Genomic DNA, 27247 nt, shown 5'->3' on the forward strand with positions numbered 1-27247 from the left:
TCCAGGAGGGACTGGTGGGACGTTACTCACTGCAGTTCATCTCATCTGAGGCGTCTTCACAGTCCACGAACTGGTTGCAGCGGCTGGAGTTCCCAATACAGGTCCCATCCCGGCAGCGGAATTCGCCCACACCACAGGCAGTCTCTAGAACAGCGCCACCCAGAACTGTCAGGTCAGAGTCCCCTCCAGGGGGGCTAGGAGGACCTGGGACAGAGCTCCTGGCCCAAAGCATCTGCTCAGCCTGTCTTCAGAGTGCCTTGAACTAGATGCCCAGGGCCTGGGAACAAAAGCTCTGCCAGGGCAAGGGTGAGGTCTGGGGCTGGGGCTGGGGTTTCTAGGGGGGGGGGGTTCACACTTACTATTGCAGGGAATCTCATCAGAACCATCCCCACAGTCGTCTGCCCCATTACACCACAGCATGTTGGACACACAGCGCCCGTTGTTGCACTGACGGAATGTCTTCTTGCAGCGGCGGGAGTCTGCAGAAGGGGGAGTGTCACAGTGGGCTGGGGAAAGGCTACCTCTATGACTGTGAGCATAAGTTCACTGCCAGCTATAGGCTCCATCCAGGCCAATGGTGCTTTTGCCCTTATGAGCTCCCAGAATTCCTTCTCAAACCATGGTGTTGGGTCACAACACTGACCAGGGGCCTGGGGGAGGAGGACCAGGGCCCTGGGCCTGGGAGTGGAGGGACTAGTGTGGGCTCCTTACTGCAGTAGGACGGCTTCTCATCAGACTTGTCCTTGCAGTGGGAGACACCGTCGCACGTGAGGCTGAAGTTGATGCACTCGCCATTGGCACACTCGAACTCATCTTGGGCTCGGCAAGAGGAATTCATCGCTGGGGAGGAAGGTCGGGGAGCTTCATAAGTCAGGGCCCCTGCCTAAATGCCCATATCCCTCTCCCCTGCAGACTGGGGTCATTGTCAGAGCCTCCTTGTCAAAAGAGCCTCTGGGCCTGGACTGGAGAGTCTGGGAGATGATCCCTCATGGGCTCATGACCCCAGCAGCTCCTTTCTCAGCCCCTCTTCACTCACTCACCTCGGCAGGTGAGGTCCTCCTGGAGGATTCGGCCTCCTCGGCAGGAGCAGTTAACATGGCCTTGGTGGGTGAGCAGGCACAGGTCCTGGCAGCCCCCGTTGTTGATGCGGCAAGGAGAGAGTTCACCTGAGCAGGGTCGGGTGACCACAAGCTTCAGAATGTGCTCTGCTGCACACACACCCAAGGTGCCCCACTCAGCCCCGGAGCCTCCTAGCACTGCAGTTCACAGCAGGGGGCGCAGCTGCCTTGGGAAGCCAGGAAGGGATGTTGGGATGGTGAGGTGCCGATGTATGTGATCCTAGATGGGGCACTCTGGGCTTTGAGGTGCATCTCAGGGTGATTCTCATCCAAGGAACCTTGAGATCACATGTACAGTGGTGGTCCCAGGGCATGTGTGAGGAGCAGGTGAGAAGCCTGGGAAAGCTGTGAATCTGTGTGGGACACCTGGTCAGCATGGGCATGCGCATATGCATGTACAGGCTGAGGGTGGGTATAGCATGCCTCGTACTGATGGAATATCTACAGTACACCACGTACTGTAGTGTATGGTGGCTCTGGGTGGAGGCAATGACCAGGGCATGTGGTGGGCTGTCCAAGGATGTAGATGATACCTGGGGAGGTGTGGGTGATTTGTGTGTGTGCACACATGCTTTAAATAAGATGGGCCTAGGAGTGTGCAGGTTTGTGTATGTGTGTGCACAGATGTCTTGAGGGGTCTGGACTAGAGGATTGGTAAATGCTTTAGAATTTCTTGAGGGCAAAGGTATATACAAATATAATGGAAGGCCTCAGGAAATCAAGACCAGGTTGCAGTGTGTGTATTGGCACAGTGAGAGTAAGGCTGGTGAGGGAGGCCCTACTCACAGCTGTTGGTGTCGTTGGCCACGGCGATGATGCCCATGGGCTGTTGGGGGATGTCCACACGCAGCAGCTTCATGTCACTGCCCACATATTTGTTGGCCCGCTGCACTGCCCGCCGTACCCAGTCGGTCCAGAAGATGTGCTCCCCATAAACAGCCAACCCGAAAGGGTGGACTGGCTCTGACTTCAGGATCACCTATGGAGACCACAGCTTCACTGTCACAGTGTGGCTCAGGCCTCTTATCTGACTCTGCCTCTGGGCTGGCAGGAGGGCCAGGAGAGCCTGGGAAACCACAGAACAGGAAGGACCTGTGGGGGTATCTTGCCATCTCCCTTATCTAACTGATGAGGAAACCAGGCTCTGACAGAGTTCATGAGGGCTGTCCAGGGCCAGGACCCAGTGGGACTTCTCATCTCTTCCTGTTCTTCCCACTGTGAAGCACACCTGCTTTTCTGATGCTCTGTGACCGGCAGACTGGCTATCCCCTGACCCTGGCCTCCCCCTGTGCTGTCCGCCTGCCCACCCTGTAGACTCACATAGCGGTGGGAGCCGTCATACTCGCACCGCTCAATCTTGTCCAGGGTGGCATCGGAGAAATAGAGCTTCTCTGCACGGTGGTCGATTGCCAGGCCATTTGGTGTGCGGATGTCTTTCTCAATGAGAGTCAAGACGTTGGCTCCAGATAGGGCTGCCCGCATGATGCTTGGGTGTTGCTCATTCCAGTTGGTCCAGAACATCAGACTGGGGGGAAGAGGAACATAGGGTTCAAAGAGTCTACCTTGGAGAGCATGGGCCAGCTGTGACGACAACTAGAACCCAGGGGCTAGTCAGGAATACCCCAAACCGCAGGGCATGGGAACCTCAGCCATGGAAGCCAACATAACCCTGATGTCTGGGAAGGGCCTGGCTACTACTCACGCAATTCACCCACTACACGGTCTGGTCTAATTTATGGTGTGTAGGTGTGTACACACATAGGCACACTACAGTGTCTCTGACATGACTGTCTGAATTTACTGAGATGAGAGATCATGTAGCCAAGTGAGTCAGGAACTCAGGTTCCAATCCTGGCTCCACCACTCACTAGGTAGGTGCCCTTAGGCAATTTACTTCACCACCATGTGCCTCAGTTTCCTGAGGTCTCAGGGGGCATTTAACATAACAGTGTGACAGTGTAGTCCATATATTGGGTGGTGAGTCCTGGGCTTTTGTTCTCCTAGATTCACACTTACTTGGGCTGGGCTGGGCAGGGGAACCAGTACTTTCCAGTGGTACTCAGACAACCCTTATACACACTGGATTTGGAGAACCACCCAAGGACACAAAAGCCAGTTATGTCATTGAATTCTCCAGTAGGACCTGTCTTTGCCCCCTCCCACCTTGGCCTAGCTACTGCTCTTATCACACAGCTGGGGGACTCATCTCTTTGAATCTCTCTAGTCTCACTCTTTTTACTACCCCCAACCAAGTCCCCCACCACAACTGAACTATTGCCTTCTCTGCTAGGGCCATGGAGGAAAACTACGCTTCTTGTCCATCAGGGAGCTGAGCTGCTCTGGAGCCTCTGTGAGCTCATGAGGACAAGGCTGCAATTGTAAAGGCCTCATCCTGGAGACGGGCCAGGGGTTCTTGATGACCATGGAATCAGGATAGGAGTTTGGAGAGAGGTACCATTTCCCTCCAGCTTGTCCAGAGAAAATGGGTGTCCCAGGACAGCAGTTAGAGTCCTCTCCTTGCCTTGTGAGAGCTGACCTGACTTGTCCCCACCAGGGACTTTCACACCCTCAGATCCAGCCCAGGTCACATTCACAGTGGGAGGTGGCTTTCCTCCTGTAATCAACAAACTTGCATGTGTGGGGTTTTGTGTGACGCCATGGTGGCTTCTAAGTTTGGTAAAGTTGCTCCATGGGAAGGTACAGTGGGAACAGAGGAAGGCTTTCCTGGGACAAGCACTCAGCAGCCAGGAATATGGCAGACCTTCTACCCATCTGACTGTGAGTTTCCCAGGCCCTCTAGTGCCCCAATGCCAGCTTCCAGGCAGACTTGGTAAGGAGGCAGGGTCATCTGAGCCTCTGCTCACCTCTGCCCCTCCGTCTGGTCCATACAGCTCCTTCCAACTCCCCCAAAGTGCTTGCTCCTTCTAGCCAAGAAAGGCGCTCAAGATAGCCCTGCCCTGTCTCCTTGTGTACCTTGTGCCCTTCCCCAGCTTCAGACTAGGGCTGAGAACGGCCTCTGTGATAACACACTCCCTGACATCCAGTCAAGGGCACGCCCTGGGCACACAGTCAAAAAGCACCCTGCCACCTCGACTCAGTAGAACTAGACACACCTGAGGCAGGGCTCCAACTCTCTTGTTCCCTACTAAGTCCTCAGCACATCCCTAGTTCTCTGGAGCCACTTGCTCAGTGAACAACAGAACTGACTGGGGAGAGAGGAAAAGAACTTGGTGGGTAACATGAGGGACCTTCCCCTGGGATGGGGGTGGGATGCAGGCCAGGGAGCCCAGCATGATGGAGGCTCCAGGCCTATGAAGGACAGGCCCTGTGGCCAGCCCCAGACAGGTGGGGTCACCAAGGGTCATGGCAGGGAAGCCTGGATCTTCGTCATCAGTCATGTCCCTACAAGCCAGACATGCTGAGGCAGGAGGGAACAGAGGGCCCTTGTGCTGGGTCAGCTGTGCCAGGCAGGCTGGGCTGGGGCTGGATTAGAATTACATCAGGGTGAGGAATCTCGGTTCAGTACACTCACCGTTTCTATGTAGTTGCTTTTGGGTTTTGTTTGTCCCTTAGTTTCCTAGTAAAGCTTTTTGAAAACATTCCAAATGCTTCTGAATCAGGGGAAAAAGTGTCCACATGTGGGCCAGGATTGCCATGGTGCAGGGTGGGTCATGAGAGGCCCACACAGTGGGGTGAGGGCTGTCCCTGCAGGAGCACAGAGCAAGACCCCAGGTAGACCCTGGGGAACTGGGGAGCATCCACCCATAGGAGGTTTTATTCCAAGTTCTTTCTGGCTTACCCTCCTGCCTTCTTTGCAACCCGACCCAGCTTCCTGGTCTGCCAATACCCTGAAGAACTGCAGAGGTCCCCTTGCTGTCCTGCCCTGCCTTTAGCTTTCCCTCACCTAGGCTTTGACTCAAAAGGCCTTTCCCTATGCAGGCTTTGACTTTCCCACTTTCAGGTCCTGAGCTGAGCACAGCCTCCATGATGCCTCTCAGTCCCCGTGACAGCCCTGTGCTGCTGTCATTGCTGCCCATGAATAGGACTGCTCTGCCCAGCTAGGGGGCATGAACAACAGGCTCAGCCTGTGGATTTCACATTCCTGGGATTCAGTGAACATTCTTTTATTTTTTATTTTTTTGGTAATGGGGGTTGAACCCAGGGGTGCTTAACCATTGGCTACATTATATCCCCAGCCCTTTTTAATATTTTATTTAGAGACAGGGTCTCTAAGTTGCTTAGGACCTCACTAAGTTGCTAAGGCTGGCTTTGAACTTGTGATTCTCCTGCCTCGACCTCCCAAGTTGCTAGGATTACAAGGCGTTCGCCACTGTGCCTGGCTCAGTGAACATTCTTTACCTGAAGTTTTGAGTCCTAGAGCACTAGAGGACTTACTCTGTGCCTTGAACTTAGCTGTCTGACGAGTGAATCGATCACAAAAGCCAAAGTGTCCTCCACGACCCTGACCTTCCCTTTGGTTCCAGCACCTGAGTATTACCCTTTACTATATCACAGATGAGGAAACAAGCTCAGTGAGGTTATGCAGCTCACCTGAAGCTACACAGCAGAGAAGGGTGAAACCTGGGTTGCTGCCCACCTCTAAACTCCTCCATCCCCAACCTGGGGCTACCTGAGGCAGTTTCTGCTGCCCCCTCAGCCCACCTCACCCAATCCCCAGGCCTGGCAGCTCACTTCTGGCATTCATCCAGCACAAAGGCCCGTGGGTGGTCATCTCCAGACATGGTGATGACTGTCTCTCGCTCAAAAGCCCCTGGACGAGTCTGGTCCACTGTGTGGCGGGTGATGGTAGATGTCGTGTAGCTTGTCCAGTAGAGAGTATCCCAGCCACGGTGATAGGCTAGGCCTTCCACAGAGCCCACGTCTGTAAAGAGACAGGAGCAGCCACGGTAGGGAGTGGGGCAGAACCAGAGGGGAGCCTGGGCCGGAGCTAAGGCCAATGGCCTGAGGCACCTGTTCTCTGGCTGGAAGGGGGAGTATGGGGAGTATAGGGTGTACGGTGCAGCACAGAAACTTTGGTGCCCCAAGTACCAAAGTACCTTGACTCTTCCTAGACCACCTTATCATCACCCATTCAAGTGATCCACGGCCTACCTGCCTAACCCTTCTCGATATCAGCCCACTCTCGGGCAACTTGGCTTATGTGTGCACACACTTTTCAAGAGCTACCAATTCTGCCCACTGGGGTGCAGACCTCAATAACTTGACTCCTGCTTGGGCTGGAGTGGGGAGCTTCCTATTTCAAAGACCTGAACTGAATCCTTTGGTAAAGGAGATATCTTAAACCACATGCACTATGAGAGATAGAGCCGAATGGTGGTACTGGAGGAAGACTCAGGGTTAGTGGCTTCCAGCTGTACGACAGCAGCTGCCAAAAGGCTGTGCTGTATTGTAGTCCCAACAGCCTGAAGGGAGGGGCGGTTCTACCCATCTCTGATCAAGCCATGATTTCAGAGTGTTGAGTTTAGCTTTGGACACTTTTTTTTCCCCCTCTGATGCTGGAGATAAAACCCAGGGCTTTGTGCATGCTTGGCACAAAGCTATACTCCAGTTACATCCACATGCCTGTTTATAGACATGTGGACAGGACTTTATGATACAGAAGATGTCCCAGAAAGAACAGGTTTGCTCTGCTGTATACGAAGCACCTCATTCAGCTCCTGGCAGATCTTTATGGACCAACTAAATGAAGGAATGAATAAACGAATCAAAAGGACTGGGCTAACCAGCCTGCAGCAGAGAAAATGTAGTGTGGCAACATAGCAGTTTCCAAAGAGCTAAAAGTCTGTCACTGTAGGACAGTCCTATGGGTGTAACCACCCTTGAGCATGACTTCTCTGTGCTGAGCTAAGCTTTCACATGTAGCATCTCTGGGATCCTGTCTCCCATCAGGTGAGAAAGCTAGGGCTTGGTGAGAGTGAGAAGCTTTTCCAAGCTACTGAAATGCTAAGGGACTGGAGCTGCACCTTGGCCCGAGTCTGCAGCCTAGGTTTGCATACTGGGCTCTGCCAGGAGAACACTGTAGGCAGCCTATGGGCAGAACTAGGCCCCAAGGGAGCCACCTGACTCCAGATAAGGAGAAACTTTGAAGTAACTACAACAACACAGTGATCCAACTGGTCCTTAGCTAGGGACCTACAGCAGGTAGAATTCAGAGCCAGGGTAGGGTGGGCTGGCTGATATCTGTAAGTCTACACTGACCCTCCCACCCCCACTTCCTGGGAACACTTGGGGTCTGGCTCACTCTCCACAATGGTGGTCCTCCCGGAGCCATCATCGTTGATCTGCTGGATGTTCCCAAAGTGAATATCGCTGAAGAAGATGCGATTAGGGGTGCCTGGGGAGGTGCCTGCTCGGTAGTCGAAGGCCAAGGCAATAACATTCTTCATGTGCTCAGGATCCTCAAAGGGCTGCACAGGTGCATTGAGGTTGCGCTCATCCGATAGGTGGATGCTCTTGAGGATGGTGCGCTCTGAGTAGAGCAGGTAGCCGGCATATTCACGACAAGATGCTCCGTCTTCTGCCAGCATTCCATGGGCACAGGCACAGGCCCGCTGTCCACCACCCCGGTACAGACACAGCTGCTGGCACCCGCCATTGGCTACTGCACACACATTGGTGCCTGTGGGGAGAGGGGGTTACAGAGGGCACAGTCCACCTTTTGAAAAGGCTCACTGGTGCCTCTGTCAGCCGAGTCCAGTGGAAATTCCATCCTGCTCATCCTCAGCTCAGATGACCCTCCAGGACCCAGAGCCCAACATCCAGATCTGTCCTGGAGACAAGCCTCTCCTTCAATCCTGGGGTCTTGGAAGTCACTAGTAAGTGCCCCTGTGGGTCAAACCTCTCTCCCAGACCCTCTCACTCCTAGACCCGGCTGTCCTCAATGGACTCTCCTCCCTAGCCTAAGGTCTCAGCCTCACCTTTCTGCCGGTCCCTGTTGAAAACCTTGATGTCTTTAAGCTGCACTCCAATGCCAGTTCGCAGGGGCACAGAATCTGTGGCATTATCTTTGCTCCCGCGCTTGATGGAGCCATTGGCATGAGTCCTGGGGGGAAGGGAAGGGTATGAGCAGGGTGTTGATGGAACCAGGAGGGAGGGAACAGTTGAGAGATGGCAGGGCCCTCACCTGTCACTCCAGTAGATGAAATCCTCAAACACAGACACTGAAAACATGTCCATGTTGTTGCTGGACAGGACCACCTCACGGTTCTCACCCGTCTCCAGGTCGATGCGCTCAATTTTGTCCATCCGAGCGTCACACCAGTATAGCTTCCCATCCTGTGCGACAGAAGTACCCACCTTGCTTCAGAACCATGCTTCCCTCCAGCTCCCATATCCCAGCACAGTGTGTGGCCTGCACGGAACCCTTAATTTAGCTTTCCCCACTTCGTCCAGGTCCTCCTGACTTCTGACTTGCCTAAGATGCCACTCTCTAGGTGTCCCTCCACTTCCCACTTCTGAGTGACCCTTCCATCATCCCTAGGGCAGAGAAGACCTATTCTAGGTAGGGGATGGGCTAGAAGACTCCATGACTTTCCCTGTTCCATGTCCTCCCTGTGAATGGGGCTCATCACAAGGAGATTCAGAATGGTAGAGCACAGAGCCAGGGGGATCTAGCCCATTAGCTGCAGGGCTGAGTATGGGTCCAAACCTGATAGTCCACTGAGATGCCATTGGGCCAGCTGATGCTGACATTGACCAGCACCACTCGCTCTGTGCCATCTAGTCGAGACCGCTCAATACGGGGGTACTGACCCCACTCAGTCCAGAACAAGTACCTGCGGGTTGGAGGTAAAAGTGGAGGGTCAGTCCCCAGACCATGCAGGAGAGGGACCTCTTCAGTGATAGTGCCAGACCCAAGCCAGCCTTTCTAGCTCCTCACCCCTTTTCCGGGTGGACAGTGATGGCCCGGGGCTTGTCTAGACCCTGGGAGATGACTACGTAGCGGAAAGAGCCATTGAGCCGGGCGACCTCGATGACATCAAAGCCCTGGTCTGTCCAGTAGATGTTGCCTGAGGAGGAAGTTGGTGGGGCTCAGGGAGGTCAGTGGGGACATATTACCTGGTACCACTCTGCCCTTAGATCCCTATGTAGCTCCCCATTGGCTCCTGCCTACTCCTTTCCCTCTTCTTCTGAGGCCCCATGTTCCCCCCAGTCCTCTGCCCCACCCCGAGTCCCTAGTCTCTCCCACTGCTCACCTGCCATCCAGTCCACTGCAATACCCTCCACACGGCCAATGCCATTGGTTACCACATCCTCGCGCCATGTCTGGTCCCGCTTGGCCCGACTGATGGTGCTCAGGCCCATGTCCACCCAGTAAATGGTGTCATTTTCTGAAAAGTAGAGGAGCCAACAGGAGATGCTCAACAAGGCAGGGGCAAGGAAGGGGATCAAAGTCACATAGTGGGTCAGGGTAGAGGTGGGTAAGTGCTGTAGGCACCTGGTGCTTGGAAGGTGAGGCAGTGGGCAGTGGGGAAGCTCTGGTAAATTCTCTTCAAGCCAGCGCAGGCAGCCTGTCACTGGGCCTCAGAGTGCACACCCCCCCCCCAAAGATCCCGGCCATGTCCCACTCCCCCGCTACCAAATGGCTCACCAGCATGGAAGTCGATGCCAACAGCCAATGAGGTCCCCGACACTGGGACCAGAGCATCTGACTTGTCATTAGGATCCAGGGGAATTCCCCGGATTCCCTCGTGCACAGAGTACAGGAGAAAGGAACCCACACCTGAAACACAAGGACACTTCATGCATGGGCCTTGCTGACATCCTTGAGGCTTGGCTCCTGTCACTCTTAACTTGTTATCTGCATCCCCTTCTGATATTGCCCACAAGCCATGTTCTCTACCCACCATATATACACTCTGGCATGAGGCCAGGAGCCTGGAGCTTGGTGGGAAAGAGTCACCAGGCCAGTAAGTTCGGAGAACAGGGCTCTGCAGGACCTCTAGCTACCACTAGAGGGCAGAAGAGACCCAGCTTTCTCTCCCTGAGCTCTGCCCTCCTCCACCAACCAAACCTACTACCCCTCAAAGGGCCTTAGGGAGAGTCTGGGAGGACTGAAACAGAGAATCAGGACTTCAAATTTGTGCTCTACTGACCTTAGTTTCCTCTTCGACCCAACTTTGCTCTATGCCTAAACCTTTCCCAACTGAAACTCAAACCTTCCTAGCACCTAGCTAGTCTCATTCCCTATACCCACTTCTCAGGAGGCACCACTATCCAGGCATCACCAAATCATCCCTTGTCTTTATCCTGTTGACACAGTGTAGCCCCAAATGAATCCTTAAGTGGGCCCTGGTTGCTCAGGCTCCATGAAAAAAAAAAAAGAATGAATGGTTGGTCAAGTGAGTTTGGAAAATCTCAGACACTGGAGAGCTTTCTTGAAAAATTCTCAACACATAAGCATATTCAAGGCTCTGAGAAGTTGTGCAGTAAAAATACACTGTCCAACTTGGTTCAACCCAGCATTTGTTTCTGTAACATCTCACCACATCAAAGAAGGAGGTTCCTGGGAGTACACTTTGGGAAATGCTGTCCTGGGGCAAGCTTGTAAATCAGTTAGCAAGTTCTTGTGAAATGTCTCTCAGTCTCTCTCACCCCTTCCCTTCAATCCAGCTGCTCCGCCCAGACCAGGCCCCAACTCCACATGGGGATTACTCCTAATAGCCTCCTAACTGGTCTAACTGCCTCGGTTTCTCCCTCCCCCATTCTGCGGGCTCTCTGCCACCCGGTTAATCTTTCCCAAACATCACTTTCCAGGCATTACTGGCAGAGAACACATAGGAGACTCGCCCTCCCTCACAGCCTTATCACCAGGACTTCCCACACCCTACCTGCCACTCAGCTCAGGGCCCCTGCACACACCCACTTATTCCTCCCGAACTTTGGTTACTTGGCTTTAGCTATACCTCTTGCCTTGTGCATAGCCCTATCTGCTTTTCTTTCTCTCTCTCTCTCTCTCTCTCTCTCTCTCTGTGTGTGTGTGTGTGTGTGTGTGTGTGTGTTGGGGATTGAACCCAGGGTCTTGTGCAATGCTAAGCACATGCTTTACCACTGAGCTGCATCCTCTTCTTTGAGCCACATACTCCAATCCTAACTGTCCTATAAATCCAGCTCAGAGCACACCTTTCTTGCTGGCATCTTCTCAAAAACCTAATGCAGGCACTGGATAGTCATAGCCACTTTATGGTCCAGCTTCCCTGTCATGTTGATCCCATCTTCTGGCTCAGGCTACAGAGCATAGGGACAGGAAGTCCTGTCCCTGTGATTTCCCCACAGCACCTAGCACATGCTTAGTTTTACTAAGTATCTAGCCCAGAAAGCCCTTGATAATACATAATGATTACAGTCTTGGCACCAAGGTAAGAAGAGGAAGTCGTAACCACTGTAGGATTGGAGGAGTCAGGGCTGGGGGCCTGGGCCCAGGCAGAGAAGACAGGTTGAGTACTGACCCTCGCAAGCCTGCTGGCCACTCCGGAGGCTGTAGCCGGCTGTGCACATGCAGGAGCGGGTTGTCTCTGATGTGGGCAGGCAGAGCTGGGAGCAGTCACCATTGTTGACACTGCAGGGGTTGCTGCCCTCATGGTCTGGGGAAAGGAGGCAGGAGGAAGAGAGAAGGGTTAGATGGCCCTCCCAGAATCAGCTGCTCAGGGACAGGATGGTCACCACCTTTACCCTGGACCTGGTGGGGTCACCACCCAACTCAACTCTCAGGTCTTCTGACCTCCCAGGCCTGGACCTTGTGACCAGGCTATAAACCTATAGGGCACCTTTGTGGGAATGAAGAAAAGGAAACCCTGTGGGTGGTGAGTGGAGCTTAACCCACTTTCATCCCCATTCATCCCCTTTGCCCCACTGTTTTGGCAGGCTGCTCTTGGTGGCAGCTTGAAGCCTCTCTCTGGCTCCCAACCCCCTTGCCTGTGAAGCCTGGATACCAGGGATCTTGTTCCCTCTGCTCACCCAGTTGGATGCTCTCGTCATAGACCTTCATGTGCATCACCAGCGTGGTGCTGTTCCGCAAGACCACAGACCCTGAGCCATCAGCCTTGTTGCATGTGCCCATCTTCTCTGACACTTGATCTGCCCACCACAGCTTGTCCCCTGAGGTGGCAGGAGGGAATGAGATCCTTAGGGAGGCCCCACACGTAGCTCTCCTGAAGGGCTTGATGTCCTGAAGTCATCAGACCTATCCCATAGGGTGACCCCCAGACCGGCACCCTGTTCCCAACAGATCTGGCCTGGCCAGTCCTGCTCCCATCCATCCCTACTCCCTCCCGGGCCCTCACCCATGATGGCCAGGGCAGTGGCCTTGCCCAGCTGGCTCCGCATGGTCTCAATGATCTCTAAACCACTCCCATCCAAGTTGCAGCGGTTGATGGTGTGGTTCCCCGAGCTGATCCAATACAGCTTGCTTTCAGGGAAGTCGATAGCCAGGCCTGAAAGAGGAAGGTGTCAGGCCAGGGAGCCTGGCACCAGGGTGGACCCAGGGCTGGGAACGGAGTATGTGTAAAGGGCATGTGGTTCTGGTGGGGAGGTTAGTGAGGACAGGCACTAAGCTGGGGACTGTTGGGGTAAGGGGCAACTGAGAGACCCTGTGAGCATCTTTGGATGGAGGATTAGAGAAGGGCTATAGAGAAAGGGAGAGCCAGCTCGTACCCACAGGGCCCCTCTGGCCACTGAAGAGCAGGGTTCGATTGCTGCCATCCATGTTGGCCATGCTGATGTTGTCGCCATCGGTCCAATAGAGCTTCCTGGAGGAGGATGTTGAGAGGGGAGGGTCACAGTCTTTTCTTTCCTGGCCCCACTCCCAAGCTCCCCAGGCCTGGGCCCTGGACTGACCCACGCAGCGGGTGGACGACCAGGCCATGGGGCTGCTCCAGGCCCTGCACCACTGCATTCTTGAAGGAGCCATCCAGTCGGGCCACGTTGATCTGCTTCTTGTTGGTATCGTAGCTGGTCCAGAACAGGTTTCTAGATACCCAGTCCACAGCTAGCCCATGGGCATTTGGCAAGTCTGGAGGAACAAGCAGAGGGTTGGTGATTGGGTATTTGCAGGGCATAGGTCAAGAGGGGAGCTGGAGTGGTTTCTGGAGAACAGGAGCCAGGAAATGTCAGATTAGAGCACTGAGAGGAAACAATCTGAAAAAGGAATATCAGGATCAAGAAGACCAGTGAGCAGGGGTAGGGGACCAGGGTCAGCAGCCAGGCTAGGGGGGCCACACCCACTAGTGGAGGGGTCAGGGCCAGGACAGAACCTGCAGAAACGACTGTCTCCACGCCTGTGCCATTGATGAAGGCCCGCTTGATGGCTTGTGTTCTCACATCAGACCAGTAAACACGCTGCTCGCGGGCGTCGTAATCTAGCACTGTGACGTTGTCAATGTCAGGCACCGTGAAGGAGATGATGTAGTTGTAGTAGGGGGCGTCCAGGTCTACACCCCGGATTTCCATCTGACGTGCGTACAGCAGAAACTTCTTAAACTCTGTGGGAGTGAGGCCAGTCACTGAGGGTGGTCCCCTGCCTCCAGGCTGCCCATCCACCCGATTAGGGTCTGTTCCTCTTGAGGTTCCCTCCGCCCTTGCCTTTGGGGAAGCAGCCCTGCCAGAGGTAGACTCCCGACAGGATTACAGCTTCTTCTCTCAGTGCTTATCACCTGGGCCCCTCCTTCTGAGACCCCTCTTGGCAGGGACTTAACCTTTGCTTAAACGAGGAGTCCTAGGTGCCTTAGACCACCCCCTCAGCCTCAGTTTACTCCTGGTCCTGAGGGAGGGGCTTCCCTACCATAGCAGGTGGTGTTGTCCTTGTGGAGCTTCATGAGGTGGGGACAGGCACAGGAGACAGTCCGGTTGTAGTTGATGAGGCACAGATGGGAGCAGGGGCCCCGGCCCCCATTGGCCTCACATGGATTGGGAGCTGGGGGAAGGGAAGGAAGAAAAGCAGCAAGAATATTTTGTGATTTTTTTTGTCCTTACATGGCCTTTCTCAGCCGGACAAGGCCCTCCTTGCCCACTCTCACTCCCTGTTTCAGCATCTGCTGCTGCTAGACCTTCATCTGTTGCTAAAAAACTGGCTCACCCCTGCTGTTCTGACAGACCCCTCCCATCTCATGCCTGAGAGGCCCCAGGCCCCTTACCCATGGGCTGCCGGGAGGGGTGATACACTTGCAGGTCGAAGGGCTGGGTGTTGGTCCTTTGTACCACAGTGACATTGTGGCCGGTCCACTTGTTAGCCTTGGCCAGCGTGTTGGTTCGCCAGTCGGTCCAGTACACCTCCCCCCCATACAGCGTCACTGCAAATGGGTGTGATAGGAACTCGTGTCCCCGAAGCACCTCCATGTGACCGGAGCCGTCGTAACGGGCTGAGTATATGGCATCTGACCTGAGAGTGTGGTCGGGCAGAGTGAGGATGCTGGCTGAGATCACAGCCTTCAGAGCACCCTGCTCAGGGGCACCCCCCCTCCTGTGCCAGGCCCACTGCCCTCCCAAATAAGCACATGAGGGCATTGGGACCATGATGTGGGAATCTGGCAGGTCTAGGTTCCTACTCTCCCATTCCCTAAGGGAATTTTCTGGCTCCCTTCTCCCCAGGCCAGCGGTTAGCACACAGGGCTTTGTACAAGTGAAGAAAAGGTGCCCTTTCTGGGCAGACTAACTGAGAAGGCTCCCTTGCTCTGGGTAGACATAACCCCAGCAGAAAGCACAGATTGTGAGAGGAGAGTCAGGCTTAGATGACTTTGGCGACAGCCCTGCTTCTGACCTCTCCAACCTGCCTCCTCTGCTCAGCTGTCTCTCACCATAGTCTTCTTCCTACAGTGCTGGGTCCTCTGCCACCTGTTTCTGGTTCTAGACCCCTGGATCTTTTCATTAACCTCGTCCCTGTAGGTCCTGATGCTCCTGACTTGGCCTCCCAAGGGCACTGACCTGGCATCGATCCACAGGATGCGCTTCTCCAAGTAGTCCACAGTGAGCCCATTGGGCCAGCCCCCAGAACCAGTTTCCCGGTGAACAGTGCGGCGCCCTGCTCCACTCATGGAGGCTGCCTCGATGCGGGGCAGGCTGGCATCCCAGTCTGTCCAAAACAGGATCCTGGGAATGGGGAGGGGGTTAGGAGGTCCAAAATTGGGTGCCAGTGGTAGGACCACAGGTAAAAGGTAGAAGGGGGGTCAATTGCACTAAGAAGACAGGTGTCTTTGGTTAGGCTGAATGGGACTTCAGGGGGCCCATGGGCCAGAATGGGGCTGGGCAGTGTCCTCACCCATCCCGAGGATCCAGTGCAATTGCCCTTGGGTGTTCAATGTCACCAGCCAGCAGAGTAGTCCGGAGGGTTCCATCTAGCTTGGCCACTTCAATTTGGTCCAGATTACTTTCCACCCAGTAAATGTTGCCTGCAATCCAGTCTACGGCCAGGCCCTCAGGTGTGGCCAGGCCATACTGTATCACCACCTCGAAGCTGGTCAGGGCTGGAGAAGAGGGTTGTGGGGAGTTAGAGTCTCCTGGGTTGGGTGGGGTGTACACGTGAATCCTAGAACTCCTCAATGATTCACTCTCAACCATGATACCTCTGCTAATCCCTCTGATTAGCCCGGATCCAACAGTGGACTTCCTGACACCCCCATTCTCCTCACCCAGGCAGGAAGTCAAGCAGAGAGGAGAAGCCTGGTGGTGGGGGAGCCACCTTCTGCATGCAACTGTCTAAAGGGCCAATGTAGAGGAGGCTGTCAGAGCAGAGGGTGGAGGTTTTGGGGGACAGACCTGGACTCAATATGAAGACAGTGTTTTCTAGAAGTCAACCCACAGAATGTCCTAAAGATTTTTTAATGCTAATACATATGTATATACCTCATTACTTAGAAGCTATTGCACTGTATGAAAATTATCATAACTTCCTTAGCCATTCCCCTGTTGATGGATATCTTAGATGGTTCCAAGTTTCCTTTATTATGGACAACAGATTCCTTTAGTAAAATGTGCCTTTTCTGAATCTTTGCTCAGATGTCACTTTCTAGGGGATCCTCCTTAACCACACAATTTAAAACAGCCTGTCCTGATCACTGCTGTCTTGCCATAGCCCGGAAGTACAGCAGGTGCTCAATACAGAGCCTGCAATGGTTCAGGCTGCCATGGTACAGAGGCTCAGGTACTCCACCCCTAACTGGCTTTTTCCTCTCAAGTTTACAATTCCAGGACTTGGGAAGCCAAGCTCCCGGCCACTCCAAAGAAAGGATGATCATTTTGTTAATTATCAGGCTGGCAGCTCTGCTGACGATAATTATGGGGCATCAGGCACTGAGACCCAAGCAAAATCTAACCCAATTAACAGGAATTTGGGGGATGAGGAGCTAAGGCCTCTGCCTGGGGCCATCTGGATCTGGGTCTGTGGCCCCAAGTGTCCAATCTGTATGCAACCCTGGAGTCAGCTGGAGGCATGGCCAGGGAGTCACCTCCATTGTCCAGCAGTTTCCCACGGTAGATCTTGTCCTCCACCACGTCAGTCCAGTAGAGTGCGCTCTGACTGAGGTGGAAGTCCAGGGCGATGGTGTTGCGCAGGCCAGGCACCAGGACACTGTAGTCCCCTTTGTGAAGGTCAATGCGTCGGATCTCATGGCGGTTGGAGAAAATGATGAATGGCTTGAAGGGGTCTAGGGTGGGAGGGATGTGATGGGGTCAATGAGGGGCTTGCTGCTTCCTGTTTCACCCTGTCCAGGTGCAAGCAGGGTCTCTGTTGGCTCTGGCACTAGGGCCCAGATGAAACACTCAGCCTTTGGCATTTGGTGGCCACCCAAACCCAGTTCACTGCAGATCAGTGGCCTGCCTCAGCCTGCCTGGCCTGCTTGGCCACCCTCCGCCGCCGTGTCTTACCCAGGCTGCGGCAACTCTCGCCGTCAGGCTCCAGGACCCAGCCCTCATAGCAGGAGCACTTCACACTGAACTTGTTCTGGTCACACTTTTGGCTGCATTTGAGGTGCTTGGCACAGTAGCTCTGAATCTGGCAGGTATGATTGTCAGGCCCCAGCTCCATGCCCAGAGGGCACGAACACACAATGCCTTCGCCAGGTGCCACCGAGCAGTTGTGGCTGCAGCCACCGTTATTCAGAGAGCACTGGTCTGGGTTGGGAGGGAAGGCAGGGGACAGACCCAGGGTCAGAACTGGAAGCAGGTAGGACTACAGTCCTGCTGGGCCCCAAGCCCTGTGTAGGGGCCCAGGGCCAATCCCTGGCACCCCTCCCACAGCCCCCTTCTTCTCCATTCCTGCTAAGCCTCTGCCCCAACACTTGCCAGGCTCCCTCAGAGCCAGGGTTGGGACCCAGCACCCAACAGCTGGGACCACCTTTTCGCTTCTCCCCACTTCTCCCTCTGTAGTCTCTATTTCCTTGTCCCTTCTCAGGCTTGCAGTTGGGAGCCCAACTTCATGCCTCCTTCCTGGTGGGGGGTCTTTGGGTCCAGTCCCCTTCCCCCCCCCCTGCTTTCCTGGTGAGGTGATTTGGGTGGGTGTGGCCGGGAATATTCTGCCCTGGGTCCTCTGACACACCCTGTAACCGCCAGCCCTGACTGATGTGTCAGCAGTTTCTCTGTCAGTCCCAGCCAGCCTTATCTCCTACTCTTCTTTCAAGGAGTGGGGTCCCTGCCTTCCCTGCCTGGTTCGGAGGACAGATAAGGCTGTTCTGCTCCTTACCCCAAGTCACGCGGTGCAGACTTCCTAACCCACCACCACTCCTCCAACCTCATGTCTTTGGAACTTGAATGTCCACCCTCCTCCCCCACCTTCTTAATCACTCTGAAGCTCCGCTGAATGTCCTTGGGAATCCAGTTAAATCTCCACCTCCCACAGGCCTGAGCCTCCCTGCCTTTTGGTATGACTATGGGTGAGGGATTTGCACCTGTGGGCAGGTTACTGAACCTCTCTGTGCCTGCCTCCATTTTCCCATCAGTGAAATGGATATGTAATGGTCCCTGCCTCCCAGGGCTGCTCCATGGAGTAAATGCTGTTAATGTTGTGGGATACTTGGCACCATGGCACCGTGAGCCCTACATCTACACAGGCCATTGGTGGCTGCTCTGGGTGCTGCTGGCTCTTAGCCCCAAACTCCTCCCCACTCCCCTGACCCTGGGTCTCACCGCAGAGCTCGCCCTCATCCGAGCCATCTCCACAGTCGTCGTTCCCATCGCACAGCTTGTCAGGAGGCAGGCAGACTGAGGTATTGTTGGCACAGGGGTGCGAGGGTGGCCTGCAGGCCAAGGACTCACAGTTCTCCTCATCTGAGTTATCTTCACAGTCACTGTCACCATCACACACCCACGCTTTGCTGATGCACCGAGCTGAGGAATGGGTGCAGTATGAGCAGCCAGGACAGTGGAGTGGGACCCCTTAGTGCCTTTCTTCCCAGTCCTAGTGGATTTCTCTAAAAGGGTCATCACTGCAGTATCTGGGGGCCCACTAGGAACCTTTTTCTGTCAAATTCACATGGCCAACCAAGAAGGCAGGAAGAGCTGAAGCTCAACTCTGGTCAGGGTTTTGTTCCCGGGGGGTCCTTGTGCAGGCCCTGGCCCCTTCATGCTTCCTCCAGTGTGTGATGCCTTTTGTGTCACAATGTCCCCACTCCCACCCCACATAGTAGTGCTGTCCCCCTGCCACTGCTCTATTCTCCAGATGCTCTCCTCCTGCCCATGTCACCCCCGGGCAGGTTCCCTCCAACTCTCTTCACCTGAGTCTTTGCAGCCAAACTTGACATTTGGGTCACAGACATGGGTCACTCCCTCACAGCTCTTCTCATCACTGGAATCCATGCAGTCCGTGTCCCCATCACAGCGCCACCTCAGGGGGATGCATAGTCCATCCAGCCGGCACTGGAACTCATCCGTGTGGCAGCCACCAGGGGGTCTTGTGGCTGCAGGGGGACAGGGGAGGTTGTCAGGAGGGGGAGGAGCTCCCGGTCAGCTTCCCCTTGCCCCTCCCACTATGCCCAGCCTGGAGCTCTGAGCTGAGGCAGCCTGGAGAGTCCTGTGAGCCATGCTGATGCCCCTGGAAGCACTAACTTGGTACCAGAGGCAGATGTTACACCTTCAAGGACACAGCGACCACCCTGTCTGATGTCCCCATTTTACACAAGTGATGGCAACTGGATAGGCGATTTGCCAGGTCAGAGTTCCAAAGCTTCCCACCTTAGCCTGTTTCTCTCATTCATCCTACAAACATCTCCTGAGTGTTGGCTGCGTACCAGGCCCAGTCCAAGGTACAGGCTGTGACCGAGACAAAAAGTCCTTGCCCCAGTGGAGCTCAGGTCCCAGTGGGGAGGGAGACAATGAGGACGGCACACAGATCTAGGTAATGACACATGCTGTGGAGACAAAGCCAGGTAGGGCTCCAGCAGGGTGGGATGATAGTTTAGATAAGGTGAGGGGAGGCCTCTGGGCAGGAGGCACTTGAAGTGAGAACGAGTTGCATGGACACCTGGACACACTCCAGGCAAAGGGGACCGCTGGTGCCTCCCTGAGACAGGACTACCCCACCTACTCAGAAAATGCCCAGGAGACGGACTGGAGACCAATGGCAGGAGCACAGGTCAGAGGTAGGGGAAGGGGCCCTGCAGGCCATGGACAGGGCTTTGTCATTTATTCCAGCTGTGTAGGGAACCAATGCACAGGCCAGCACTGAGGCAGGACTAGCTGCTCCATCAGGATGGCTCTGGCTGCTGGGCCGGGACCTGACTGGGGGCCAAGAGTGCAGCAGACATACCACCCTCATAAGAAGCACATATGGCTGGGTGCTGGGCTGAGCCTCGTACTCGGACCACTGTGGCCCCGCACCTCCACCTTCCCCGCCACGGACAGGCTGATGCTCTCATCTCAGTAGCAGCCTCTGAGCTCACTTCCCTTCCTCAGGCCCCTGAATCTCTTTTTAATCTAATCACCTTCCAGGTTTGCCTTCCTAAAATGCCTCCCACATCACGTCACCTTCCACAGGTCCCCAGTGCCACCCGACAAGACTCTGCCTGACTCTCCCCTGCTGTTGTAATCTGCCCACTTTGGGGACAGCCTCAGGAGACTTCTCTGCAGCCTGACTGGTCTGCCTGACCCCACCATCACCCTATGGAAGTGTTCAGGTTCCCCTCAGTCTTTAACTACTGGCTTCTCCAGTGCACTCCCCTCCCCCATTAGAAGTCCTGCCCTCTTGTCCATTTACCCTGAGCCGAATCCCTCACCAAATCCTTTCAAATGGTCCCAGGCCATCCCAGGTCAGAACCAGAGTTAACCATCACTACCAGTCGGGACGCCCCAGATGCCATGAGCCAGGCCTCACCAGTTGCGTCTCATTTCACAGCAGAGGAAGCCTAGGTTTATAGTCCAGGTTTGTCTGGCCATTGGGAAGGGCCAGAGAGTTCTTTCCCTATACCACCCAGCCTCCAGGGGCCCCTTTTTAGAAACTCAAGGCACTAACACCTGTCCCCATCATTGAGGCCTTTTCCGAGGTGGCCCTGGAGACTCGATTACTGTTTCCCAAGCCTCCTGTGACCTTCCTGGCCCTCCCTCTCAGGCTGGGCTCACAGCAGGTGCTTAGTGCTGCTCAGTACTCCTACTTGTGTGGGAACATGGCTTAACTCCCTAAGGCAGAATTTGTAGGCTGGCAGGCTATGGGCCAGATGAGGCCTGTAGAAAGGTTTTAGCCTGTGGTGCTTTTAAAAACTTTTCAAATCAACCAACAATGGTTATGGCCTGAATTTAGCCCATCATACCTATGAATGGTGCCTTATTTGGAAACAGTATTTTTGCCAATGATCAATTTAAAATGAGGTCATTAGGGTGGGGCTTAATTAATGACCGGTATCCTTTTTAATATAAAGAGAAAACTGGACCCAGAGGCAGACACACAGGGAAGACACCATGTAAAGAGAAGCGGGTAAGGCATCTACATGTCAAGGAATGCCAAAAGGCACCAGAAAACCAGTGGAAGCGAGGAGACAGGCCTGGACCAGGTGCTCCCTTCTAGCCCCAGAAGGAGCAGCCCTGTTGACGGTCTGATCTCGGACCCCTAACCATCTGAACTGTGAGACAATGTATTTCTGTTGTCACTCAGTTTGTGGTCTTTGTGACAGACGCCCTAGGAAACTAATATGCCAGTGTTAAAAATCTGGGTGGATTTCACACAAAAATCATCATTTCTGATTTTCTTGAAGCTAGGGCAACTCTGGTCTGCATTCTTCCATGGCAACAATCAGCCAGAACTAAGAGACCAATTTACCTAAAGAGGGCCTGTGCAGCTCCAGGAAACAGCCCCCGCACTCCCAGGAGCACTGGAGGCCTGGGCATCTGAGCCTCACTGAGCCAACCCCTCTCCCCTCTGGTTCCCTTGTGCTCACTCATCCCTACCTACTAGCACCCTGTTTTTCAGTTTATTATTTACCAAACACAGCTTTGTGCTGAGTGCTCTTTACGCAATCTCACTAAAGCCCCATATCAGCGCTGTGATGTCAGTGCTATTATTACCCCCCTTTGCAGAGGAAATTCAGAGGCCCACGGAGATTAAGTAGCTTGCCCAAGGCCACTCAGATAATAAGTTGCAGAACTGGAGCTCAAACCCAAGGCCACCCAACTTCGAAGCCCATGATCTTAGCAGTGTGTGGCAATAATTTGTTGGCAATCTCCCTCTCCCACAGGACTGGAACTTCCTGAAGGACAGAGAGAGCCAGGTCTCAGCTATCTTGGGTTTCCAGACACTGACCAACCCACAGTGAGGTGGGCAGATGGATGGATGGGCCAAGGGGCTGATGCAGTAGGCATGATCTCACCCCACCCTGCAGGTCCCCAGGTGCCCACCCTGGTTGGTGCAGTTGGCGTGCGTCTCATCGCTGTAGTCCCCGCAGTCATTGTCCCCGTCACAGGTCCAGTGCTCAGGGATGCAGCGGCCACTGTTACACTTGAACTGGGTACTAGAGCAGGAGTGGCTGCAGCCAGCCTCATCACTGTTGTCCCCACAGTCATTGTCTGGGGGGAGAAGGGGAGAGGCAAGAAGGAGGTCAGCAGAGCAGCCTTCTCTGTGACCCCAGCTTGGCCCCCTCCACCTCCTCATTCCCACCCACAGATACCCCCCAACCTCCCACTGAGAAAATAACAAACAGAAAAGACACAGAAACTGCATAGACTGCAGCATGCACCATGGCCCGTGGGGCAGGGGCAGGGTGGGCTCCAGGAGGGCCCCTTCCTCAGTCTCAGAAAGGCTGGGGTGGGAAAGGAGATATTGCTTTCCCTTTTCAGTGGGGTGTGGGAACAGAGTCTGCTTGCTTTGGAGGGATGGGCAGGGGTTTCTGTGATTTGGGAGGCAGAGGTAGGCAGAATGTAGGTAGGGCCTCTCTGCTGGGCTGAAGAGGGTTTCATGAGGCCCCAGTCTGAGCGTGGGCACCCCAGGCACCATGACTGGGTGCTAGCTCTCAGGGGCCCGCCTGCAGCTGGGAAGGTCGGGGTGTTCTGGAGAAGGTGTCTGAGCCTGCATGAATGAACACCCTGTCTTCTGGGCCCTGGGCTAGAGGCTGCTGAAATTCCCCCACATCCATAGGACACATGGGAAGGCTGGGGTTTGGCTGTCCCTCTTGGGTCGTGTTCCTGTTCCTTTTCCAGTTAATTTGCTTCCCCAACTCTCTCCTCCCCCACATCCTGGCCTTCTCTCACCATCTCTCTGTCATCTCTCCTTTGAGTGGTCCCCTCTGTCCTTTCCACTTCCTCCTCATTCACTGTTTTCTTTCTGTTTTTTTTTTCCCCCTTTTCTCCTCTCTGCTGCTTTTCCTTCATATCTGACTACAGCTCTGGGGCAGGGGGCCTGGGGATCCTGGGGAGCAGTTGGGGCTCTGGGGTGATGGTGCATGTGCTTCTATGCACTGACCGGCAGGCTCAGGACAGGTCTTTTCGTCAGAGCCGTCCCCACAATCCTTCTCTGAAACACAGAAACCGCCAGGGCAACCATTGGCAAGCGAGACCCAGCAAGGAGGAGGGCAACATGGCGCCGACCCACCCATCTGCACATGCGAGCCAGGGCTGGAGCCGCTGGGGCAGCACGTCACAACATGACACCACACCAGACACGACAGATCCCAAGATGACACACACACAACAGTCACCTGTGCACACATTTACACATGTGGAGGCCCCTGCAACTTGGGGCTGACATCACCTGGTCCATGGCTGACCGCCAAGTGGGCTCCTGGCCTGGAGCCCAGAGCCTAGGGTCTGTACCAAGGGCCCCAGAATATGGGGGGTTATAGGAATAAGGGAGTCAGGCTCTCATTGCTCTGTCCTTCTTGCTCATCTCAACCTGGCCCCTGAGCCCTGTCAGAGGGTGGGCAGCTCAGGCCCTGCTAGGGGCAGAAACGGTGCTAATAGACGATGGGTAGGGCCTCCCTTCCGTCAGCCTTGGTTTCCTATGGCATTTCTGGCTCCTTTTTGCTTTCAGCCAACCCAGCAGGACTTCTGTGTACTGGAGGGAGCCCCAGCTCTTGATTCTAAAGCTTCTTTCCTCCCTAACCAGGATCTGGATGTGGCTTCTAACTTTCCTAGGAATGGGGGTGGGTGACTGGAGGCAAGCTCTTACCATTGTCACATCGCCAGTTGATGTTGATACATCTGCCATTGTTACAGGTAAACTGCGTCAGAGGAAAACAGGTAGGATATGCTGTCAGGGAGAAAGGATAGCCGAGTAAGGCCCTCAAGATCACACAACATTCATGCACCAAACAGGGGGCCCTCCCATAACCAGCAGCCTGTAGGCCACTCGGATGGGGAAGGAAGGCCAGGTGCTCAGCAGGAAACTGCTCCTTCATTCTTACCAGGCACCGTTACAGGCCCTGGGCTAAGTGCTTTGTGTGCTTGAGCACCCTGAGCCCCCACATCAGTGCTGTGATGTCAGTGCTGTTATTGGCCCCATTTGACAAATGAAACCCACGGAGGCCATGGAGATGAAGTAACTTGCTCAAGGCCACCAAGGTACTAAGGTGCAGGATCTCTCTAGGCCCCCACCCCAGGGCATGGGTTCATGGGCTTCTTCTGCTCACCACCAGGCCCAGCCTGGCCTTTCTACTGTCCCTCTCACCACAAGAGGCTGATTCATCAGAGCGGTCCCCACAGTCATCATCCAGATCGCAGGTCCAGGAGATGGGGATGCAGCGTCCACTGGCACAGGAGAACTGGTTGGGTGGGCAGGTACGAGCTGGGGGACGGGGAGAGGTAGGAGTGCTTATAGCCCTGACCTTCTCTTAGTCCTTTTCTTCCCTGATTATTTGCCTTTACTCTCTGCCTTTGGAGACCCTTATTCCCCAGGGCTCAAAACCCTTCCTCTTGGAGAAGTTCGAAACCATCTATATGGTTTCACGAGACCATCTATATGGTCTCTTGTCTCCTCTCTCAAGAGGCCTCTTGTGTCCTTCACAAAGAGGATCGCCCTGCCTTGCTGTTCTTCTCCAATCTGGGGCTCCACCGCCCCCCAGTTTCCTGACAGCAGAGCCCTGCCAGCCTTTCAGGGAAGGGGCAGACTTGCCTTCTCCCAAGCTCCATCCCCTCTGCCCTCGAGGTCCTGAGCTTTTTCATTTCTCCCCGAGGCTTCTCTGTCTTCCCAGGCTTGGCTGCCCACCTGCCCTACCCCCATTCCATACCTGAACAAGTGGCATTGGACTCGTCCTCACTGTTTCCACAGTCGTTGTCCCCGTCACAGAGCCAGCGGTTGGGGATGCATCGGTTGTTCTCACACTTGAATCGGTCTGAAGGGCAGGTGTGCTGATCTGGGGAGGGGACAGGTGTGGGGTGAGAGAGTGTGACCCCAGTTCTCTATCTGACCAGTCAGGGACAGGTGCTACCAGAGCCTTCTGCCTGCTATCCAACAGGTGGGGGGTTCAGGGGGTGGGGACACTCACGGCAGAGAGCCGGGGCCTCGTCACTGTTGTCCAGGCAGTCATTGTCTCCATCACATTTCCAGCGCTCCTGGACACAGCGGCTGTTGGCACAGGCGAACTCGCCTGGCTGGCACTGGGGTGGGGGCACGTAGGATGGGTTCGCTGTGGGCACCACAGGAATGTGAGGGGGAAGGTCAGACCCAGGTTAAGCCCCCTGTATGTTTTTTTGTTTTACTATGTTTTATTAAATAATATAATAATAATAACTATTATTATTATTATCATCATCATCATCATCAGTGGTGCTGGAGATCAAACCCAGGGCATGCCAGGCAACCACTCCACCCCTGAGTAATTATCCCTAGTACATGAATCTTCATGAACAAATTATCTGGATGGAAGCTACAATTGTTTCTCAAGAAACACTGTTGATGTTTACTTAGTAATTTTTGTACTTTGACACAGCCCAAGCATAAAACAGCTTCCAAGAGAGTCCCATACTTTTCTCACTACCAAGCAGCCCTCTCTGCCCCTGCTCTTTGCCCTTTCCCCTTGGAAGTCATCTCGGGGATTCCCAGGGCAGGGTCCTGGTCTCTGGACCTTTTTTTTTTTTTTGCAGATGTATCTACCCCACCAGCAGAAGTGAAGACAGGCCTCAGAACTCTGCAGGCTCCACCCTTCCTGTCTCCAACACAGTTGTTACACATCACCATCTGTTTTAGCCTTCTTAACAGTGAAATCACTGTGTCCTTTGTCTACATTCACATTGGTAAGTGCAAAAATCCAGGAGCACAGTGTCAGCCCCTGTCTCCCAGGCCCTACATCTGTGTACTTTCCATTTCTGACCCAATCTACCCATCTCCAACCTATGAAATTTTCCCTGGGTCCTATGGGTGGCTATTTTCTCTCCTTATGCCATGAACCAGTAGCCTGGAGGTAGGTGTGTGTCCTCCTTGCATCTCACTAGTGCTTCCTGTGTATTCTTTCTCTCTCTTTTCTAAAAAATCAGTGTTGACTTTCATATTATTAGACTATGCCAACCTCTATTTGTACAGGGTTCCCAGGTTGCTGGTGAACTCAATGTCCACCAAGATGACCTTCATTACCCTGTCCCCTCCGTGCCTCACCCTCCTCTGCTGATACTCTCTCTTCATCTTAGCTGAACACTAAATTCCACTAACCCTTTTCACTCCTGGGAGTCTGCTGTACGGAAATCATCCAGAATATGGGAAGACAAGATGAGAGTAATGGCAGAGTGGGAATTAAGAAATGGGTTCTTGGGGCTGGAGTTGTGGCTCAGCGGTAGAGTGCTCGCCTAGCATGTGCGAGGCTCTGGTTTCGATCCTCAGCACCACATAAAAATAAATAAACAAAATAAAGGTATTGTGTACAACTAAGAAATAAATATTTTAAAAAAATAAAAGAAAAGAAATGGGCTCTGCCGGGCATGGTGATGCACGCACACCTATAATCCCAGGAGGCTAAGGCAGGAGGATTGTGAGTTCAAAACCAGCTCCAGCAACTAAATGAGGCCCTAAGCAACTCAGCAAGACCCTGTCTCTAAATAAAAATATTTTTAAAAAGGCTGGGGATGTAGGCTTGGTGGTTGAGCACTCCTGGGTTTGATCTCCAGTACAAAAAAAAAAAAAAAAGAAAGAAAGAAAGAAATGGGCTCTGAGTCAGACTTATGTTTGAATGCTGCTCTAACTTTGTGCCTTCGTTTCTTTATCTGTAAAGTGGAAATAATAAAAACACATTCCCCACAAGGATGTTTTAAGGACTAAGTTACTGCATGAGAAAGACTCATAATAGTGCTCTGCACAGAGTATGTGCTCAATAAATGCCGGCTGTTATTATTATAACAACAAAAAAAAAAAAACTGGAAACAATCTAAACATCCAACAGTAGAGAAATGGCTGAACAAAATATGGAATACTACTAAATGAAATATATTTTAGCCATTAAAAATGCTGCTTATGTGTTCATGACATACTGCCAAGTGACAAAAGCAGGACACAGAACAGCATGTGCAGCACAATTCCATTTATGTAAAAGTAATGCAGAGAGAAATGTTTGGGAGGATGCTCCCCAAAATGGCAACAGTGCTTATCTAGGGGTGGTAGAATTTGGGGTGATTTGTACTTTCTGCTTTACATTTTTATATACTTCATATTTATTTCTTGCTACAATGAACATGGCCCACTTTTATTTTTAAAACCTTTTTTGTAGTGCTAGGTATCA

At 53.6% G+C, this 27247-nt stretch overlaps 1 protein-coding gene across 1 annotated transcript in view; it reads right to left on the bottom strand.

The window, feature by feature from the left end:
* Positions 1-27247, bottom strand: part of Lrp1 (LDL receptor related protein 1) — a 79655-nt gene that overhangs the window by 18649 nt on the left and 33759 nt on the right. Inside the window, exons 16-48 of the mRNA XM_005335662.4 lie at positions 25028-25168; positions 24770-24895; positions 24211-24327; positions 23713-23793; positions 21948-22115; positions 18839-19021; positions 18252-18452; positions 16995-17240; positions 16577-16774; positions 15391-15595; positions 15057-15221; positions 14270-14514; positions 13918-14049; positions 13391-13618; positions 12975-13149; positions 12792-12886; positions 12422-12571; positions 12096-12236; positions 11588-11722; positions 9730-9861; positions 9335-9469; positions 9019-9148; positions 8788-8914; positions 8263-8414; positions 8057-8181; positions 7381-7758; positions 5811-6000; positions 2439-2643; positions 1905-2097; positions 1041-1166; positions 712-840; positions 360-479; positions 31-144 (exon numbers count right to left, since the gene is read on the bottom strand). Coding sequence (XP_005335719.1) covers positions 31-144; positions 360-479; positions 712-840; positions 1041-1166; positions 1905-2097; positions 2439-2643; positions 5811-6000; positions 7381-7758; positions 8057-8181; positions 8263-8414; positions 8788-8914; positions 9019-9148; positions 9335-9469; positions 9730-9861; positions 11588-11722; positions 12096-12236; positions 12422-12571; positions 12792-12886; positions 12975-13149; positions 13391-13618; positions 13918-14049; positions 14270-14514; positions 15057-15221; positions 15391-15595; positions 16577-16774; positions 16995-17240; positions 18252-18452; positions 18839-19021; positions 21948-22115; positions 23713-23793; positions 24211-24327; positions 24770-24895; positions 25028-25168 — 5388 coding nt within the window. The remainder of the gene's footprint in view (positions 1-30; positions 145-359; positions 480-711; positions 841-1040; positions 1167-1904; positions 2098-2438; positions 2644-5810; positions 6001-7380; positions 7759-8056; positions 8182-8262; positions 8415-8787; positions 8915-9018; positions 9149-9334; positions 9470-9729; positions 9862-11587; positions 11723-12095; positions 12237-12421; positions 12572-12791; positions 12887-12974; positions 13150-13390; positions 13619-13917; positions 14050-14269; positions 14515-15056; positions 15222-15390; positions 15596-16576; positions 16775-16994; positions 17241-18251; positions 18453-18838; positions 19022-21947; positions 22116-23712; positions 23794-24210; positions 24328-24769; positions 24896-25027; positions 25169-27247) is intronic.

The sequence above is a fragment of the Ictidomys tridecemlineatus genome, chromosome 6 (assembly GCF_052094955.1).
Source record: "Ictidomys tridecemlineatus isolate mIctTri1 chromosome 6, mIctTri1.hap1, whole genome shotgun sequence".
NCBI classification, from domain to species: Eukaryota; Metazoa; Chordata; class Mammalia; order Rodentia; family Sciuridae; genus Ictidomys; species Ictidomys tridecemlineatus.